Source organism: Coregonus lavaretus (genome assembly GCF_964263955.1).
Source record: "Coregonus lavaretus genome assembly, chromosome: 14".
Taxonomy (NCBI): Eukaryota; Metazoa; Chordata; class Actinopteri; order Salmoniformes; family Salmonidae; genus Coregonus; species Coregonus lavaretus.
Window position 1 is genome coordinate 22614474 of NC_140001.1, and position 20910 is coordinate 22635383.

Consider the following 20910-nt stretch of genomic DNA (forward strand, 5'->3'; position numbering starts at 1 on the left):
ATTATGCAGCTAACGGGAGAATACTTACAGAGGACATTAACGCTGTCTCGGGATCTAGCCCAGGAAATGAACGACTCGCCAGACAGATACGAACAGTGGAAGATATGAGGGATGGGATTGGAAAGCATGACAGTGGGCAGGCCTAGGTTTTGAATATAGGAGTTAGCTTGACAGAATCAATTAAGCAGCCCACGGTCCACGTCAGCCATGCCACTCATATCAACACAGCACCTAGGGGGAACCCTTGAATCCTCCCATGCCTCCTCCGTGGTTGGAGGAGCACATATACACGGCAATAAACAGACCAGGAATCCACATGAATCAGATCCCTCCCTTCAAAGAAATGTGCTTCAATTCATAAAAAAATGGCAAGCTAAATGATCTCATGCTCTTCATGGCTACACAGATCAGGGATGGAGAAAACAAGAATGCGTGATGATGTTGCTTTCCTGAGAACTGGTCTATACAGCTATCATTTATCCTGAGTGCAGTGGTTCTAGTGGTGTCAGCAGGGCTCAGTGGAGCTGGGAGAGGAGGATTGATACCCCAGATCTCAGCTATCATAGTACTTCTACACTGACTCAACCTATAGTTTGTAGCTTTATGGATGACAGAGATATGGATTAAACGGGGTGAACTAGTACAACAATGGGTTAATCTGAGCAATTTCAAGCAGGAGGAGATAGAAAAGACTACCACATAAATACCACATACATGATTGTCAGAGTAAAGCCAATGGATGAACAAAGAGTAGTTACAGCAATGGAGTCAGACCAATCACGGCAGCCTGATAAAGGGGACGGTATTTGTGAAGAAAATTCTGTCTCCATTGCTCTCTCCTACTCTCTTTTGCTCTCACTATGTAATTCAAAGTGAGAATATGTACCCTAGACTAGTGTGTGCATGGTGAGGTGCAAGAGTTCATACTCCCTGTGTCAGTTACTTCAACATAAAAAATATTCAAACCTACATGGGCGGTTTGTGTAGGGGCTAGGTCTAGCAGAGCAGCTACAGTGATTGAACGTGAGCAATCATTTTTCCTCACCAGTATCTTCAATGAGTGATGTCAGAGGCTGGCTGAGAGGGGCCAGGGGACACACAGAACCCAAACATCACACGTTCTGCTAACACCTCCTGGAGAGGGTGACTCAACTACCGTCAGACTAATAACCTCAGTGTACCCACAAACACTGCACAGAGTGGGACACCAAACTGATCTGGGACCAGGGGAGAGTGTGGGCCTCTCACATACAGTACTCTCTTTACTGCCTGGCATGTTTTACATTGGGTCTCATCAGTCCTTTTGCAGGCCTGTCAAAGCCATGCACCCAAAATATATAATATGGCAGAGCCTAATTTTTGCCTGTACCTGTCAACACAGATTTGTTTTTAAGTAGCATTATTCTCTAGCGGGGGTTGAGGGAGAAGCATGTCAAATGAGGTATCCTTTTAAAAGCATGCAGTGTAATTATAAAGCTACAGAGTGAATAAAGCAGCAGTAAATGAGCACAGTGATTCATTATTCAAATGATGTGTCACTCTGTGTTTCCTTAACACTGCCTTTAATTCCCCAGGCCCAAATGACATGAAGTAGTTATGTTTACACTCATGATTAGAAATGAACTGATACAATCTAGCTCTTCTTCACCCAACCGGATTATACATTAAACACATCTAGTTCTATTCTAACCACAAACATCCAGTATCAGCAACCTCTTTATATGAGGTTGTTGCCTTTTCTCAGAAAATAACTCTGGTGTGGAGTGACTTCAGTTTTCTAACTATAGCCGATAACACAATGCTAATGTGGTAGAGTAGGCTACAGAAAAAGTTTCCTCTAAAACACACTTAAAGAAAATCATCTTTTAGATGTTCAGTGTAAAAACAAGGCCAAGGTTCCTTCCTCACTGTAGCTCATCAGTGTAAACAGAGTAGCTACCTCTTTCTTTACAATGGTCAGTTAACAATACCATACTGGGCTTATAGGAAGCTCTATTGGATGTCTTAATAACAAATGTGCCTGTAATTAGGATGGCCCAGGTTTTTGTCTCCATGGCTGAATTTATCTTCATCTTCATGACATATTCAAAGAGAGGGAAACAGACATCAACTGGCGGAGCCTTTGGCACATAATGGACCTGTCTGTGGATAGCTCAGCCAGTTAGGATGGGAAACAGACTGTGGACAGATTGAAGGCGCTGTCTCTATACTCCAGTTCGTGTTTTGGAGAGTTAGCCATTCCATGGATAATTAACCACTCATTTTGAGTCAGGAGGAGGATTTCTCAGAGAACAGAAGTGAGTCATTGATGTGGAGGCTCTGCCTGCATCCCTCTGTACTGTTCTGTTCTGGGTTTGGTGTTGTGTTTTGTGCTGTGTGCCCTCGGTTTGAGAGAGTCACGGAAAATAAAATAAAACTCAAGCGACCTGTCATTGATGTTTTCATATCAAATGCTTTCTTTTTCTGTGTTTGTGTATCCTGTCTTGAGACTTAAATCTGAAAATAGACACTCTAAAAATAGGGAATCTTCTTGTCTTTTCCGGATTTGTTTATTGATTTAACATAAGCTTGAATGTACAATTCTTTGCAAGGCCCAAATGCCATGTATATTGTCAATCATTACAGATTTACTCTCATTCAATCCTATTTGGTTCAAATAAATAATTCCCAGTGTCTTAGTTGTTTCATAACCAGGCACACCTATATGCCCCATTGTTCTCTCTTTACTGCTGTGCAAATGAAAATAATGTATGCCTATTTGTCACCTGTCAGTGGCTAACCTGAATAGAATCGTAAGGCACATTACAGCCTGTGTATAGCAGTTGAGATTATAATTAAACTATATGAACACAAACTTAGAGAAAAAACACAGTGCTTCAAAGCAGTGTTATGTCTGGAATGAAGTCAATATCCAAAGTCTAAAGGCTGAAAATAATTAGGACAAAATGAAATACAAATCAATTTTTCTAAACGTTCTTGAGTTTATCACTTGTTGCAACTGGCAATGAGTCAGGCTCGGACTGTGCCCACCAGTCAATAAAACAATAAATGGCCATGCAACTGCACTTGGCCATTCTTCATTATGCTCCACCTTCCATGAGCTAGCTGAAACCCATTTCACTGGAAACTCCATCTCACTCAGTCACCCTCCAACCACTAAAAAGAGTCACTGGAAAAATGGCCACTGGAATTCAATTAAGACATATGCACACTCAAATAATACCAACATATAAATGAACAGAAATTGCATGAGCCTCGCGCAAACATGCTGGCACTTTTTCTAACCGCCATTTTTTCTAAACATATACAAACTCAATATGCACATAAATTACTACTGATGTCACTTGAAATGTTATGGTAATTTGAGCGACAATGTTTCAAAATGACACTGCTAGTGAGAAGAGAAACATATGAAAATACTTCAGTGCAAGAATGAGGCTTAGAAAAACATCTATTATAAGTTTGATAATCTAAATATTTTTGTTGTTGTCTATAAATCAAATAATTTATTTCTGATTCGTTTCCACTGACTGACCTTGACCACATCTTCATCTGTGGAGCGACAGTCCACTGCCTCTGAGACGTCAGTGACCGTGCCGTCTGCTCCGATGGTCACCACCTTCACCGGGACAGCCACTGTCTTTCCTGTCAACACGGCCGTGTTCAGGATCTCTGTGTCCTGAGAGAGAGACAGAGGACCAGCACAGTCATACACAGGGTAATATCAGTACACACTAAGGAAAAAAACAGCTGCACAATCAGAACCGTTACTGAGTGGACAGCTCTACAACAGCACCATGGACAGTTTTAGAATCAGCACCACTACTGAGTGGACAGCTCTAGAATCATCTCTAGAATCATCACCATTACTGAATGGACAGCTCTAGAATCAGCACCATTACTGAGTGGACAGCTCTAGAGTAGACAGCTCCAGAATCCTACCAGCTCTCACAGTCTCATGTCAGAATTAGACTTTCATCCATGTTTCTCAAACGTCAAGTTGTTCCAAATGTCAATTGTTTAAGGTTAAGTTTAGGCATTAACTCCAAATGGTTATGGTAAGGGTTAAGGTTTGGGATAGGCTTAAAACAAAAATATCAAAAACAACCTATCGTTGGATTCAAACTTGCAACCTGAGGCAGATGCTTACGCCCATCCGCAAGCCCCGTCCACAACGCCTTAGCAAAACCGAAACCTACTTGAAGGTATCAGTGCTCACTGTTGCCCCTAGTGGCTGGTTTCCACGTCATCGACTGACGTCCTCAGACATTGATGGACGTCAAATACTGACTTGTATCACAGGTGACCTGGCTGCCAGAATCAGTACCATTACTGAGTGGACAGCTCTAGAGTGGACAGCTCCAGAATAAGCACCATTACTGGGTGGACAGCTCTAGAATCAGAACCACTACTGAGTGGACAGCTCTATAATCAGCACGATTACAGAGTGAAAAGCTCTAGAATGGACAGGTCTAGAATCAGCACCATTACTGAGTGGACGGCTCTAGAGTAGACAGCTCCAGAATCAGCACTGCTAATAGGTGAACAGCTCTAGAACGAACACCGCTTTTGGATGGACAGCTTTTGACTCATTACTTTTAGTGAGTTCACAGCTCTGGGTAGAGAAACAAGCTCAGTACTATTAGTGAGTGGGCAGCTGTGTCTGACCTTAGTATTGTTAGTAAATGGGAACCCTAGTGGAGACTAGGGTTCCCAATAGAGCTCATAACCTTTCATTACACAGCCATCACACTGTCAGAAGAGATAATTGGCCTGGGTAAGGCGTTACTGACTTAGCCAGACATGAACATTATATTGTCTGTTATAGACATTAACTACATCTCCATTTCAATTAGACAACTAAGTAAGCTGAAACACCACTAGAAAGGCCTTGGAGCCAAGGTACACAGTCTTTAGGTCATTGAGGACTGTCTGCTCTATTGAGGAACCCACATGACAATTGAATCCTATAGAGTGAAAAATGTCATTCCAAGCAAGGTCGTCTTGATTAATTGCTACTGTGAAACCTCTATACAGAGGTTCACAATCATTTCAAAGGTTTGGCTTTGAAAAGGCTTTACAAGGGCAGAAACTGAGCGGCCCTCTTTGCCTTACTCAGTTAAAGCTGTGTCTGTATTGAAGACTTGGCTCTCAAATGTTTCTGCGATGACATGACATCATGCAGAATTGAGGTATGGATATGAACCTAATTCTAAAATGATGTCTATCAAATCTAATCTAATTGTATTTGCCACATGCGCCGAATACAACAGGTGTAGACATTACAGTGAAATGCTTACTTACAAGCCCTTAACCAACAATGCAAAGTAAAACAAATGAAAAAAGTGTTAAGCAAAAAAGATTAAAGCAAATAACTAAAGAGCAGCAGTAAAATAAAATAAAGTAGGGAGGCTATCTACAGGGGGGCACCGGCTAGTCGAGGTAATTGAGGTAATATGTACATGTGGGTAGAGTTAAAGTGACTATGCATAAATAATAAACAGAGTAGCAGCAGAGTAAAAAAGGGGGACAGGGTGGGGGTGGGGGGGCAGTGCAAATTCTCCGGGTAGCCATGATTAGCTGTTCAGGAGTCTTATGGCTTGGGGGTAGAAGCTGTTCAGAAGCTTTTTGGACCTAGACTTGGCGCTCCGGTACCGCTTGCCGCACATGCTCAGCGCGGGTAGAGGAATACACCAGGATGTCATCGATGTAGACCACCACACCGCGACCAAGCATGTCCCGAAACACCTCGTTCACAAAGGACTGGAAAACGGATGGAGCATTCATCAAACCGTAGGGCATCACCAGGTATTCATAATGCCCCGATGTTGTGCTGAATGCTGTTTTCCACTCATCCCCTTCCCGAATACGCACCAGGTTGTAGGCACTCCTGAGGTCTAATTTGGTGATAGAAACGGGCCCCATGCATTGACTCAATCACTGAAGGAATGAGGGGAAGAGGATAACTAAATCGTACCGTCATCTTATTCAGTGGTCGATAATCAATGCACGGGCGTAAACCGCCATCTTTCTTCTTCACAAAGAAGAAACTCGAGGAAGCAGGTGAAGTGGAGGGATATATATACCCCTGGCGCAGGGACTCAGTGAATCAGTTTCCATAGCCTCCGTCTCAGCCTGCGACAGGGGATACACATGACTCATGGGAGGTACAGCGTCTTCCCGAGGGTTTATCGCGCAATCCCCCTCCCGATGAGGTGGTAATTTATTCGCTTGCGTCTTGGAAAACGCGAGTGCCAGATCATGGTATTCGGGGGGAATGCGCACGGTGTTGTTACCGTCTGGACTTTCCACCGTGGTCGCACCAACGGAAACACCTACACACCTACCCGGACACTCACGCGACCACCCCGTAAGAACCCTCTGCGGCCATGAAAAATTGGGGTTGTGAAGGGCTAACCACGGAATACCTAAGACTACAGGGTAAGCAGGAGACTCAATAATCAAAAAAGTGATCTGCTCATCATGCGTCTCCTGTGTAATTATGGTGACTGGTACAGTAACCTCCTTAACCAACCCGGACCCTAATGGTCGACTATCAAGTGCTCTGATGGGGAGTGGAATGGATAGGGGAACCAATGAAATGCCTTGACGGCGTGCAAATGCCCTGTCCATAAAGTTCCCAGCTGCGCCTGAATTGACTAACGCCTTACACTGGGAAACTACCAGGTGATCGGGAAAGGAGATAGATAAGGTACAGTGCGCCGCAAAGGGCTCTGAACAAGTTTGGTGTTCATTACCTGGGGTGATGCATGAGTACCCTGCCTACCGCCTCCAGACCCAAAGGAACGTTGACTGCGACGTGAGGTGGATTGTCCCTTCGTGCCACCAGAGTGGCACTGTCGCCGTTCTCCTGCGCTCTCTCGACCGGCGGCTTCCCCCAGCTCCATCTGCTCGGGGTCAGAGTCGTCCGGAGTGGGAACGGGCAGACTCCTACTAGGACGTCCTCTGGCTGCTAGCAGATTGTCCAGCCGGATGGCCATGTCCACCAGTTGGGAGAACGATAGCATGGCATCACGGCAGGCTAGCTCCCGTCGGACGTCCTCCCTTAGGTGGCACCGGAAATGGTCGATCAGGGCCCGCTCGTTCCACCCGGACCCCGCTGCCAGCGTCCGGAACTCCAGCGCGTAGTCCTGTGCGGTCCTCGTCCCCTGCCTCAGATGGACCAGTCGTTCGTCCCACCTCTTGATGCTCAGGCGGGTGATCGAAAATGGCCCGAAAGAGGCGAGCAAACTCCCTGTAGTCCTCTAACGCGGCACCTCCCTCGTTCCACACCGCGTTGGCCCACTCCAGGGCTCTCCCACAAAGGCAGGAAATGAGGACGGATACCTTCTCCCGCTCCAGTGGCGACGGCCTGATGCTGGAGAAATACAGCTCTAGTTGGAGCAGAAATCCCTTACATCGCGCTGCCATCCCATCAAACGCCGGTGGCCGGGATATCTGGATCCCTCCAGGGCTGGGGTGTAGGTGGCTGGATCCGGTTGACCAGCTGGTCTCGATAGATCCATCGCTTCCCCCAAGCTGGCCAGCATCGAGGAATGCTCCTGGACCCTTGCCACAACTCCAGGCGTGCAGTCTTCTCCTGCTGACTCCATTCAGCGAGTGAGTGATTCTGTGATGATATGTGAATGAAGGAGTCAGGCGCAGGAGGTAAAACAGTCCAGAGTTTATTCCGTTTACATAAATAAAATGCACCAAGCGTCAAAACGAAACTATCAAAAGGGAAATATTCCACCTTGGCAATAACAAATGGAAGAGGAGCTCAACCGAGCTACTCGCTCTCACAATGAAACAATCACTCACAAAGACAAGGGGAACAGAGGGAACACTTATACACATACTAATTAGGGGAATGAGTACCAGGTGTGTGTGATTGACAAGACAAGACATGACAAGTGGAGTGATGAGAATAGGATCGGCAGTAGCTAGTAAGCCGGTGACGACGAACGCCGAAACCTGCCCGAACAAGGAGGGGAGGCAGCCTCGGCGGAAGTCGTGACAGTTACATACCATTACCATCAGGGGGCGGCCCGTCAGGAAGTCCAGGATCCAGTTGCAGAGGGAGGTGTTTAGTCCCAGGATCCTTAGCTTAGTGATAAGCTTTAAGGGAACTATGGTGTTGAACGCTGAGCTGTAGTCAATGAATAGCATTCTTACGTAGGTGTTCCTCTTGTCCAGGTGTGAAAGGGCAGTGTGGAGTGCAATAGAGATTGCATCATCTGTGGATCTGTTGGGGCGGTATGCAAATTGGAGTGGGTCTAGGGTTTCTGGGATAATGGTGTTGATGTGAGCCATGACCAGCCTTTCAAAGCACTTCATGGCTACAGACGTGAGTGCTACGGGTCGGTAGTCATTTAGGCAGGTTATCTTAGTGTCCTTGGGCACAGGGACTATGGTGGTCTGCTTGAAACATGTTGGTATTACAGACTCAGTCAGGGACATGTTGAAAATGTCAGTGAAGACACTTGCCAGTTGGTCAGCACATGCTTGGAGTACACGTCCTGGTAATCCGTCTGGCCCTGCGGCCTTGTGAATGTTGACCTGCTTAAAAGTCTTACTCACATCGGCTACGGAGAACGTGATCACATAGTCATCCGGAACAGCTGGTGCTCTCATGCATGCTTCAGTGTTGCTTGCCTCGAAGCGAGCATAGAAGTGATTTAGCTCGTCTGGTAGGCTTGTGTCACTGGGCAGCTCGCGGCTGTTCTTCCCTTTGTAGTCTGTAATAGTTTTCAAGCCCTGCCACATCCGACGAGCGTCAGAGCCGGTGAGTACGATTCAATCTTAGTCCTGTATTGACTCTTTGCCTATTTGATGGTTCATCGGAGGGCATAGCGGGATTTCTTATGAGCGTCCGTGTTAGAGTCCCGCTCCTTGAAAGCTGCAGCTCTAGCCTTTAGCTCAGTGCGGATGTTGCCTGTAATCCATGGCTTCTGGTTGGGGTATGTACGTACGGTCACTGTGGGGACGACGTCATCGATGCACTTATTGATGAAGCCAGTGACTGATGTGGCGTACTCCTCAATGCTATCTGAAGAATCCCAGAACATATTCCAGTCTCTGCTAGCAAAACAGTCCTGTAGCTTAGCATCTGCGTCATCTGACCACTTTTTTATTAACCGAGTCACTGGTGCTTCCTGCTTTAGTTTTTGCTTATAAGCAGGAATCAGGAGGATAGAGTTATGGTCAGATTTGCCAAATGGAGGGCGAGGGAGAGCTTTGTATGCGTCTCTGTGTGTGGAGTAAAGGTGGTCTAGAGTTTTTTTTCCTCTGGTTGCACATTTAACATGCTGGTAGAAATTAGGTAGAACGGATTTAAGTTTCCCTGCATTAAAGTCCCCGGCCACTAGGAGCGCTGCCGCTGGATGATCGCTTTCCTGTTTACTTATGGCCTTGTACAGCTCATTGAGTGCAGTCTTGGTGCCAGCATTGGTTTGTGGTGGTATATAGACAGCTACGAAAAATATAGAAGAAAACTCTCTTGGTAAATAGCTTATCATGAGATACTCTACCTCAGGCGAGCAAAACCTTGAGACTTCCTTAGTATTATATTTTTTGCACCAGCTGTTGTTTATAAATATACACATACCGCAACCCCTTGTCTTACCGGAGTCAGTCGTTCTATCCTGACGATGTAGAGTATATCCCGCCAGCTGTATGTTATCAATGTCGTCGTTCATCCACGACTCGGTGAAACATAAGATATTACAGTTTTTAATGTCCCGTTGGTAGGATAACCGTAGTCTTAGGTCGTCTACCTTATTTTCAAATGATTGAACATTGGCTAATAGGATTGATGGAAGAGGCAGTTTACTCGCTCGCCGTCGGATACTTACAAGGCACCCCGACCTACGTCCATGATATCTCCGTCTCTTTCTCATGCGAATGACGGGGATTTGGGCCTTGTCGGGTGTCTATATGATATCCTTCGCGTCCGACTCGTTGAATAAATTGTTTTAGTCCAATACGAGGTGAGTGATCGCTGTCCTGATATCCAGAAGCTCTTTTTGGTCATAACAGACGGTGGCAGAAACATTATGTACAGAATAAATTACAAATAACGCCAAAAAACACACATAATAGTAGAATGGTTAGAGGGCTGTAAAACGGCAGCCATCTTCTTCGGCGCCATTATCGTTGACATTGACATATCCTTTCATATCACTAATACTGACACCTTGTGGCAGGCTCTATCTGCTGTGTGTTTGACTTACTGTCAACATAGCCCTTGCTCTGCATGAGGGGAAAACACATGGATTTGTACACTGCTCTGTATACTGCCAGCATGGGTCCTTAAGACTTTCACTTGTGTTTATGTGCTTGTGTTTATGTGCAAAGAGGCATTTGAAAAAAGAGAGAAAAGGGGGATTAAGTTATGTTAAAAGGAGCCTGGACATTTGTAAGCGTCAATTACCAGTCCATTCAGGCTTTGGAGTGAAATTATTATTGGTTGAGACAAAAGATACCAATGAATCACAAAAACAATAATGTGGCACTATCTTCAAATTGATTTTGATTATATTTTTTATAGACTGTGACAGTTGTATATAGCATATACCCCCCCTCTCTGGTGCTGACTTTGATTCAATTCCTCCATTTCTAGAGGGTATTTTATAATAGATGATGGTGTAAATGGTTGAGACCCGGTGAAACCCAGGGCAGTGTTACATTACAGAGGCTGGAAGTGACCCAGCAGGCTGGAACCAGCAGGAGAAGCGAGAGAGCAGGTCCTGGCAGTAATAAGCCACAGTGGGATGTCACAGAGATGCTTCAATGGCCCACACAGCCAGCCACACACAGACAGCGCAATTTAATGCGAAACGGAGAGCATTGGTGCACCACAGGAGAGTTACTTATAGCTGAGTCTGTATGGGACAGAGGTCATAGGGAAATATGAGCCTGATTCCTGTATTATTGGAATGATTACTCTATTAACTAGTAATGCTACCACCTGGCTCGGAAAAAGTTAGACTCTTTAAGTATGGGATACATTTCTGTCACTCTTGTACCTGAGAAACCAGAAACCTAAAACCCACTTATTATGAGCAACTACCTCACACTATTACCTTGCATGGCCTTGATACGGGTTGTTCTGCGACCCAGGAGCAAATAGCTACCAGTTCTGGAGTATCTATTTGATAGCCAATCAGCCCTGTCTCAGCCACACAGATTGAGAGTGTTTTTCAGCCTTTGCCCTGTAACGTGTAGAAGAAGTGGCTGCCCAGTTTATCATGGGGCTCTCTGTTAGCATACAGCACTGTGCAGTCGCTGCCTGGCGATGTGGTCTGGACCATAATTCTTGCCTGCGTCTGGCTTGGATCTGAAAATAAGTGAGATTTATGGTGTCAGCCAGAGTGACACAGCCAGCATGAGAAGCAGCCAGCCAAGCTCCAAGTGCTGTTCCAGGCTACAGGCTAGTGATCCGCTCGCCACATCTGCCTCTGCTTGCCCTAAAACATCCACATTCTAACCCAGCCAACTTGGCCACTGCTCCCACTAGAGCAGGTCTAGCACACTGTTGAGCCAGGGATTTGGAAGGCTTGTATTATTCATAAAGCACTGGTGGAAAGAGAGAGAGAGAGAGAGAGAGAGAGCGAGAGAGAGAGAGAGAGAGAGAGAGAGAGAGAGAGAGAGAGAGAGAGAGAGAGAGAGAGAGAGAGAGAGAGAGAGAGAGAGAGAGAGACAGAGAGAGAGAGAGAGAGAGAGAGAGAGAGAGAGAGAGAGAGAGAGAGAGAGAGGGGTAAACACACGTCTGTTGTGGATATATATACTTATACTTGTTCATGTCAACACACCACTGTGGCAGTTTAAAACCCAGCTTAATGTGCCTTGCTCACTTAGCCTACAGAGAGGATAAGTAGAAGCATATCATTGACCAATGCAAGCTAATCTAATCACTAATATCTTATATTGATTGATAACTTGTCTAAAATGTATTATAATACTGGGCCACTCATGATATATTTTCAACTTGAGCAGGTGATGAATGAATGAGACAGAATGTGCACTTAAAATGTGACAGTCCTTCAACAGTCAAGAAATTTGAGTGAATAGATAACCCACTTAAGTGTTTTCTACCTTTCACATTATTTGTGAACAGGGAAACTGAAACAAGAGCAGAAGAAGATGATGATGAATATGATCCAGGCATAAAATGACAGTCAAACTGAGTCAGGAAGCTATTAAGCAGGCTAAGAGAGACACGTCCTTTCATCCATTGCACTCTCCTCTCTGTGTAGTTCCCAGTGTCTCTCTTCCTCTCTCTCAGTCCAATGGGCTTTTAATTGGGAGGAAGTAAGCATGGTAGAGGAGAGGGGAATAAACAACAATATATCACTGCATGACAACGTTGGGGATGTTTGTGAAATGAACACTCCCTTTTAATGAGGGTCTCTCTGTTTCTCTCGCTTTCTCTCCACATGAGACCAAGCCAACTCTCTCTCCATCTCTTTGTCTCTCTTCCTCTCTTTCCCCTCAGAGAGGTTGTAACTGCTGTGTGTTTCAGCGGGGACAGGCCATACAGTCTCTCCACCAGGCAGTCATCCCTCACTGCCTCCTAAAACAGCTCTAACCACATTCAAATAGTGTCAGCTGGACCGCCAGAGCATGCTCGTCTCAGAGCTTATCTTCTCATTAGGGGAGACAAGGTGGGAAGTGCTGCTGAATTCAATGGCTGCTTTGATAGTGAAGATCTTCCAGTGAGTGCCAGCCTGGGAACAGAGGTCTAATGAGAGCGCATGCTGGTAATCCCATGGCCACGGTCTACTGGTGTCGGAAATGACACACAGCTATCACGACGGAGGCCTCATTTGGCTGGTGGTATTATATTTAATTTATCTTGACTTAATTCAGGGGCATTTTCCTGGAAAACACAGAACTCACTGTTTACTCACTCATTAACTAACTGCAATGCCCTGAGGAAAGGAGGGGTGGGTTTGAAGATAGAAGATCCAGGAGAAGATCTACAGTAGGAGAGATTACATTCAAACACAACCATATATCACACTAAAAATAAATACTATAATTTCAACAATTTCTTTATGGAAAGTGCAGTATTCACTGATTCATGAGGTTCCAATAATCATAGATACCATCTCCTATTAGGGAACTTACTTTGGGATGAATTGCTGCTCTGATAGACAGTACATATACTTAAACCAGAGTGCCCTCCTCTCTGTCTGTCATGGATGGTATGAGGGGGTTGCGGGGCCATGGGGATCCATATGACAGCTCAAAGATAGTATTGACCCTTTGGTCTGGTTGAATTGCTCTAGTTCTACATTATTTATGAGTACACATGATTTACGGGTGAACCTCTCCTCTAGCAACCAAAGTGTCTCAATGACACCCTGCTGATTGGACAAATCCTTCCCTAAAATATTAATTACAGTACATTATGGATTGTGCTCCATTCCTTAATTTACGATGTGAGTTGAGAGATGTAAAATACAAGGTGGACAAACCACAAAACTACAAAAGCTGAAGCTGCAAAAACAACAGCATGAAACATGGCTTCTAAAAAATGTATTTGTCACGACTTCCGCCGAAGTTGGTGCCTCTCCTTGTGCGGGCGGCTATTGGCGGTCGTCGTCACCGGCTTTCTAGCTGCCACCGATCTACGTTTCTGTTTTCTATTCGTTTTGTCTTGTTTGTACACACCTGGTTCCCATTGTATGATGATTATTTCCCTATTTAACCCGCTGGTTCCCACATGGCTTTGTGCGTGTTTGTTCGTTGTGTTGTGTCATACGCTTTTGTGAGCTGGTGTGTTTTCCCTGCATGGAAATTAGTGTTTGTTTTTTCCGAGTAAAGTACGTTGTGTACTCAGTTCTGTGTCCTGCGCCTGACTCCGTCCTACCGCTGCACATTTGACACCCTGACAGAAACACGCACCCTAATATGGAGTCAGCAGGTGCAGCCGGTCCTCCGGTACCCGTGGAGGAGCGCATCCAGCAGCACGCGACGATGCTCCAGAATCTGGGCACTGCGATGGATCGTGTGTTGCAGACCATGGAGCGATGGGAGAGAGGGGATTTTCCCACAACCCCAGCAACTTCAGGTCAACCCACACCGATGTCCACCCCTCCGTCACCTGGACCCAGTGGGATTCGGCTCTCGCTCCCAAGGGCATTTGATGGGACGGCTGCCGGGTGCCAGGGGTTCCTGCTCCAGATGGAGCTCTACCTGGCGACCATCCACCCGGCTCCCTCGGGATACGAGAGCGTATCCGCCCTCATCTCCTGTCTGTCGGGGAGAACGCTTGAGTGGGCCAACACCGAATGGGGAGGAATAGACGCAGCGTTGGTTTGCTATGAGGATTTCACCCGCCGCTTCCGGGCATTTTTCGATCATCCACCAGAGGGGACAGCGGCGGGGGAACGCTTGTTCCACCTCAGACAGGGGAAGAGGAGCACACAGGACTTCGCACTGGACTTCCAGACCTTGGCGGCCAGCGCGGGATGGAATGAGAGTGCCCTGATCGACCATTACCGGTGTAGTCTACATGAGGACGTTCGTCGGGAGCTGGCATGCAGGGACACCACCCTTACCCTCGACCAGCTGGTGGATCTATCTATACGGCTGGATAACCTGTTGGCCACCCGCGGACGTCCGGATCAGGGTCCGTCCCTTCCATCCCCCAGCACCTCCGACCCTACGCCTATAGAGCTCGGAGGTGCTGGTCCTAGGGTGACCGGAGGGGGGGGCGGTTCCTGCACCAAGTGTGGCCGCAGAGGGCACACTGCTGGTCGGTGCTGGGGAGGTTCCCCAGGGAGTCGAGGCAGCAGGCAGGGCACTGGTGGATCATCCCAGGTAAGTAGGCACCTGACTTACCCAGAGCTCCCTGTGGCGCACATGTATGTTTGTATAAAATTTCCTGAGTTTTCCCCGCATTCCCAGCATAAGGCGCTAGTCGATTCAGGCGCAGCTGGGAACTTTATTGACAGTTCATTTGCACGTAGATTAGGGATCCCTATTGTTCCTGTTGATGTGCCCTTCCCTGTACATGCCTTAGAGAGTCGTCCTTTAGGGTCGGGCCTGATTAGGGAGGTCACAGCTCCACTATGGATGAAAACGCAGGAGGGTCATGAGGAGAGAATTAGTCTCTTCCTGATCGATTCTCCTGCGTTTCCTGTGGTGTTGGGGCTTCCCTGGTTGGCCTCTCATGACCCCACTATTTCGTGGCGACAGAGGGCTCTCAAGGGATGGTCACGTCAGTGCTCAGGGAGGTATGTAGGTGTTTCCATAGGTGCAACTACGGTGGAAAGTCCAAACCAGGTCTCCACTGCGCACATTCCCCCCGAATATGCCGATTTGGCTCTCGCCTTCTGTAAAAAGAAGGCGACTCAACTACCACCCCATCGACAGGGGGATTGTGCGATAAATCTCCAGGTAGGCGCAGCACTTCCCAGGAGTCACGTGTATCCTCTGTCTCTGGAGGAGACAGCGGCTATGGAAATATATGTCTCCGAATCTCTGGGACAGGGATACATTCGGCCTTCCACTTCACCTACCTCCTCGAGTTTCTTTTTTGTGAAGAAGAAGGATGGAGGAGGGTTACGCCCGTGCATTGACTATCGTGGGCTAAATCAGATCACTGAGAAGTACAGTTACCCACTGCCTCTCGTAGCCAGTGTGACAGAGTCATTGCACGGGGCGCGCTTCTTCACCAAATTGGATCTCAGGAGCGCTTACAACCTGGTGCGTATCCGGGAGGGGGATGAGTGGAAGATGGCATTTAGTACCACCTCTGGGCACTATGAGTACCAAATTGGATCTCAGGAGCGCTTACAACCTGGTGCGTATCTGGGAGGGGGATGAGTGGAAGACGGCATTTAGTACCACCTCTGGGCACTATGAGTACCTCGTCATGCCGTACGGGTTGATGAATGCTCCATCAGTCTTCCAATCCTTCGTAGACAAAATGTTCAGGGACCTGCACGGGCAGGGTGTAGTGGTGTATATAGATGACATTCTAATATACTCCGCTACACGCGCCGAGCATGTGTCCCTGGTGCGCATGGTGCTTGGTCGACTGTTGGAGCATGACCTGTACGTCAAGGCTGAGAAATGTCTGTTCTTCCAACAGTCCGTCTCTTTCCTAGGGTACCGCCTGTCCGCGTCAGGGGTAGAGATGGAGAATGACCGCATTTCAGCCGTGCGTAATTGGCCGACTCCAACCACGGTAAAGGAGATGCAGCGGTTCTTAGGGTTTTGCCAACTACTTCCGGAGCTGTTAGCTGTTGTCAGGGCTCTGAAGGCGTGGAGGCATTGGCTTGAGGGGGCTAAACACCCTTTCCTAATTTGGACTGACCACCGTATTCTGGAGTACATCCGGGCGGCGAGGAGACTGAACCCTCGCCAGGCAAGGTGGGCCATGTTTTTCAACCGTTTTGTTTTCACCCTATCCTACAGACCAGGTTCCCAGAACGCTAAGGCAGACGCACTGTCGTCCCGGATGTATGACACAGAGTGGATCCCACTCCCATACTTCCGGCTTCTTGCCTGGTGGCACCGGTGGTATCGGAGGTTGACGTGGACATCGAGCGGGCGTTACGTACGGAGCCCACTCCCACCCAGTGTCCAGTTGGGCGTCTGTACGTTCAGGTTGATGTCCGCGATCGATTGATCTGTTGGGCCCACACGTCACCCTCCTCTGGTCATCCTGGCATCGGTCGGACAGTGCGCTGTCTTAGTGGGAAGTACTGGTGGCCCACTTTAGCTAAGGACGTGAGGGTTTATGTTTCCTCCTGCTCGGTGTGCGCCCAGTGCAAGGCACCTAGACACCTGCCCAGAGGGAAATTACAACCCCTACCCGTTCCACAACGGCCGTGGTCACACCTATCGGTGGACTTCGTGACGGATCTTCCTCCGTCACAAGGTAACACCACGATCCTGGTCGTTGTGGATTGGTTTTCTAAGTCCTGCCGTCTCCTTCCTTTGCCCAGTCTCCCTACGGCCCTACAAACTTTGGAGGCTCTGTTTACCCACGTCTTCCGGCACTACGGGGTGCCTGAGGATATAGTGTCTGATCGGGGTCCCCAGTTCACATCGAGGGTCTGGAGGGCGTTCATGGAACGTCTGGGGGTCTCGGTCAGCCTGACCTCAGGTTTTCACCCCGAGAGTAATGGGCAGGTGGAGAGAGTTAACCAGGATGTGGGTAGGTTTCTGAGGTCCTATTGCCAGGACCGGCCGGGGGAGTGGGCGGCTTTCATCCCCTGGGCAGAGATGGCCCAAAACTTCCTCCGCCACTCCTCCACTAACATTTCTCAGTTTCAGTGTGTACTAGGTTATCAGCCGGTCCTGGCACCGTGGCATCAGAGCCAGATCGAGGCACCTGCGGTGGATGAATGGTTTAGGCGCTCGGAGGAGACCTGGGACGCTGCCCATGTGCGCCTGCAACGGGCCATCAGGCGAAAGAAGGCGAGCGCCGACCGCCACCGCAGTGACCGGGTCTGGCTCTCGACCCGAAACCTGCCTTCGCCTGCCCTGCCGGAAGCTGGGTCCGTGGTTTGTGGGGCCATTTAAAGTCCTGAGGAGACTGAACGAGGTATGTTATAGGTTACAGCTCCCCCCTGATTACCGTATTAACCCCTCGTTCCATGTGTCTCTCCTCAGGCCGGTGGTAGCAGGTCCGCCCCAGCAGTCTGTGGTGCGGGAGGTTCCTCCGCCCCCGATGGACATCGAGGGGGCCCCGGCGTATACTGTACGAGCCATCATGGACTCAGGACGTCGGGCGAGGGGCCTTCAGTACCTTGTGGAGTGGGAGGGGTACGGTCCGAAGGAGAGATGCTGGGTGCCGGTGGAGGACATCCTGGACCCTTCCTTACTAAAGGAATTTGACCTTCTCCACCCGGATCGTCCTGTGCCTCGTCCTCCGGGTCATCCCCGAGGCCAGTGTCGGCGTGCTGGAGCCGCGAGTCAAGGGGGGGGGGGGGGGGTACTGTCACGACTTCCGCCGAAGTTGGTGCCTCTCCTTGTGCAGGCGGCTATCGGCGGTCGTCGTCACCGGCTTTCTAGCTGCCATCGATCTACGTTTCTGTTTTCCATTTGTTTTGTCTTGTTTGTACACACCTGGTTCCCATTGTATGATGATTATTTCCCTATTTAACCCTCTGGTTCCCACATGGTTTTGTGCGTGTTTGTTCGTTGTGTTGTGTCATACGCTTTTGTTTTCCCTGCATGGAAATTAGTGTTTGTTTTTTCAGAGTAAAGTACGTTGTGTACTCAGTTCTGTGTCCTGCGCCTGACTCCGTCCTACCGCTGCACATTTGATACCCTGACAGTATTAGTTTGTTGTTGTTTTTGTGACAATATTTTGTCAAAGCTATTCGCTGCTCTGGCACCCCAATGGTGGAACAAGCTCCCCCACAACGCCAGGACAGCAGAGTCACTGACCACCTTCCGGAGACACTTGAAACCCTACCTCATTAAGGAATACCTGGAATAGTATAAAGTAATCCTCCTTCCCCCACCCCCCATAAAAAAAAGAAAAAGGTGGTTGTCCCACTGGCTATCATAAGTTGAATGCACCAATTTGTAAGTCGCTCTGGATAAGAGCGTCTGCTAAATGATGTAAATGTAAATGTAAGCTTTCTGGTGATTTTTTGCTAACTTCACTGTCTAAAGAAAGTATAATGTCTGAGAGCTCTTTAAACATCTGGTTGATTTCTTCAAGGGAAAAAACAATATAAGTGGCACTGGAGCACTACTCTGTCTTCAATGTGTAGGCATGTTCAACTTATTTACCTTTAAAAACATGTACATCCTATTCCCCACATATAGGTCTACAAATGAGTGTTCTTCAAAAGTAAACATATAAGAACTCTGTCTTTCTTTTAAAGGTCATTTTAAGGTGGTATTGAGGGTTGGGTATTAGAGTGAACAGACAGGAAGTGAACCATCCTCTGGAGCACAGTGGCGAGGAATTGCTTCTTCTCATGCTGGGCTAGGAAGCTGGTGAATAAAACATGGCTGGATGTAGAACCACTATATTTTAACTTTATAGGACAAATCCCATGCAGGGTTCATGAATACCATATCTGATATATTGTACGTCTATACTGAACAAAAATATAAACGCAACATGCAACAATTTCAACGATTTTACTGTTACAGTTCATATAAGGAAATCAGTCAATTGAAATAAATTAATTAGGCCCTTTTTCCCCACAAAAGGGCTTTATTACAGACAGAAATACTCCTCAGTTTCATCAGCAGTCCGGGTGGCTGGTCTCAGAAGATCCCGCAGCTGAAGAAGCCGGATGTGGAGGTCCTGGGCTGGCGTGGTTACACGTGGTCTGTGGTTGTGAGGCCAGTTGGACGTACTGCCATATTCTCTAAAACGACGTTGGAGGCAGCTTAAGTTTAAGAAAAATGAACATTCAATTCTCTGGCGAAAGCTCTGGTGGACATTTCTGCCGTCGGCATGCCAATTGCACACTCCCTCAAACTTGAGACATCTGTGGCATTGTGTTGTGTGACAAAACTGCACATTTTAGAGTGGCCTTTTATTGTCCCCAGCACAAGGTGTAATGATAATTCTGTTTAATCAGCTTCTTGATATGACACACCTGTCAGGTGGATGGATTATCTTGGCAAAGGAGAAATGCTCACTAACAGGGATGGAAACACATTTGTGCACAAAAGTTGAGAGAAAAACGCTTTTTGTGCATATGGAACATTTCTGGGATCTTTTTTTTTCACCTCAATCATGGGACCAACACTTTACATGTTGTGTTTATATTTTTGTTCAGTATAGATTAATGGGTCAGGTGGGTGGGAGGATTCCTTATCCCTGATGAATACAAATGACAGTGAGTTTCAGCGCTCCAGGAGAGAAGACACCAAGGTCAGGCACCAGGGACACAAGGGGCTCTCCGCCTGCCCCAAAGCACACGCAGGGTCTGGGGAGGGATGAGGGCAGCAGCAGGGGGGCTAATGCATCTGGATGTGCTGGTTGTATAGCGATGCTCTGTTGATGCTCTGCTGATGCTCTGCTGATGCTCTGATGATGCTCTGCTGATGCTCTGCTGATGCTCTAATGATGCTCTGCTTCCCCCTGTACACCCGTGGAGCCTGGGCTGGGCTTCAGGGCTACAGAGATGCAGCCAGGGATGCAACTCTGTCTGTATCAGCCTGCTCCATTTCAGCCTCCTATCTATCACCTTCTGCCGATCGATAGAGAGCTCTTCCTCTGCTCTGGCTCAGGCCTGGTGGGGATGACCTCCTGATCTCTCTGACTGATTTCCTCCCCCGGTTCTGATCGAGATCCATACAGCCAGCTTAGCTTGGCTTAACTGCCCTCTGGACAGAAACCCCCCTCCGCAGGCTCAAAGGTCAATTCCACTGCTGAGTCCATTACCAACCCCAAATAACACCCAGTCTGTTTTCTCTCAAGCTTCACAGGATCATGTTTGCATTCAGATAGAAGACCAATACAGACCATCTGTGAAAGTTCTGCCATTGAGATATGTCAATAAATTCTTATTTTTGACAATCCTCTCTTTTCAATGTTTTCCTGTAAATAACTTTGCAGTCTATTACCAAACTTTGCAGGCTGTTATTTTGAAAGCAGGTTTGTCCCTTTGGGCTACCGTAATGTGATCTATCAGTTTGACACAGGGCAGGAAACTGAATTGTTCAGAAAACAAATCTTCTATCAGTGGGGCGTCTACATTTTGGGATGATGTTTGGAGAGCAAAACTTTAGAGATTCTAATCATGGGCTTGCTTCTACTCCTGTATACACACCCATAAAATAGTCAACTTTAAAAGAAGCCACAATCACAACAGCATTTTTTGCCTTTCAATTACGTCGACATTTCAAGACAGTCTGTATTTCATGTCTGTCACCAAAAGAATACACCATTAAAATAAGCACTTCTACTCTTTT

The 20910-nt window shown here is 47.4% G+C and overlaps 1 protein-coding gene across 1 annotated transcript in view; it reads right to left on the reverse strand.

Moving 5' to 3' along the window:
* LOC311141817 (transmembrane protein 132C-like) overlaps positions 1–20910 on the reverse strand; it is a gene marked incomplete at its 5' end in the record, with an annotated part of 246561 nt that overhangs the window by 31243 nt on the left and 194408 nt on the right. Inside the window, one exon of the mRNA XM_084177293.1 lies at positions 3536–3679. Coding sequence (XP_084033419.1) covers positions 3536–3679 — 144 coding nt within the window. The remainder of the gene's footprint in view (positions 1–3535; positions 3680–20910) is intronic.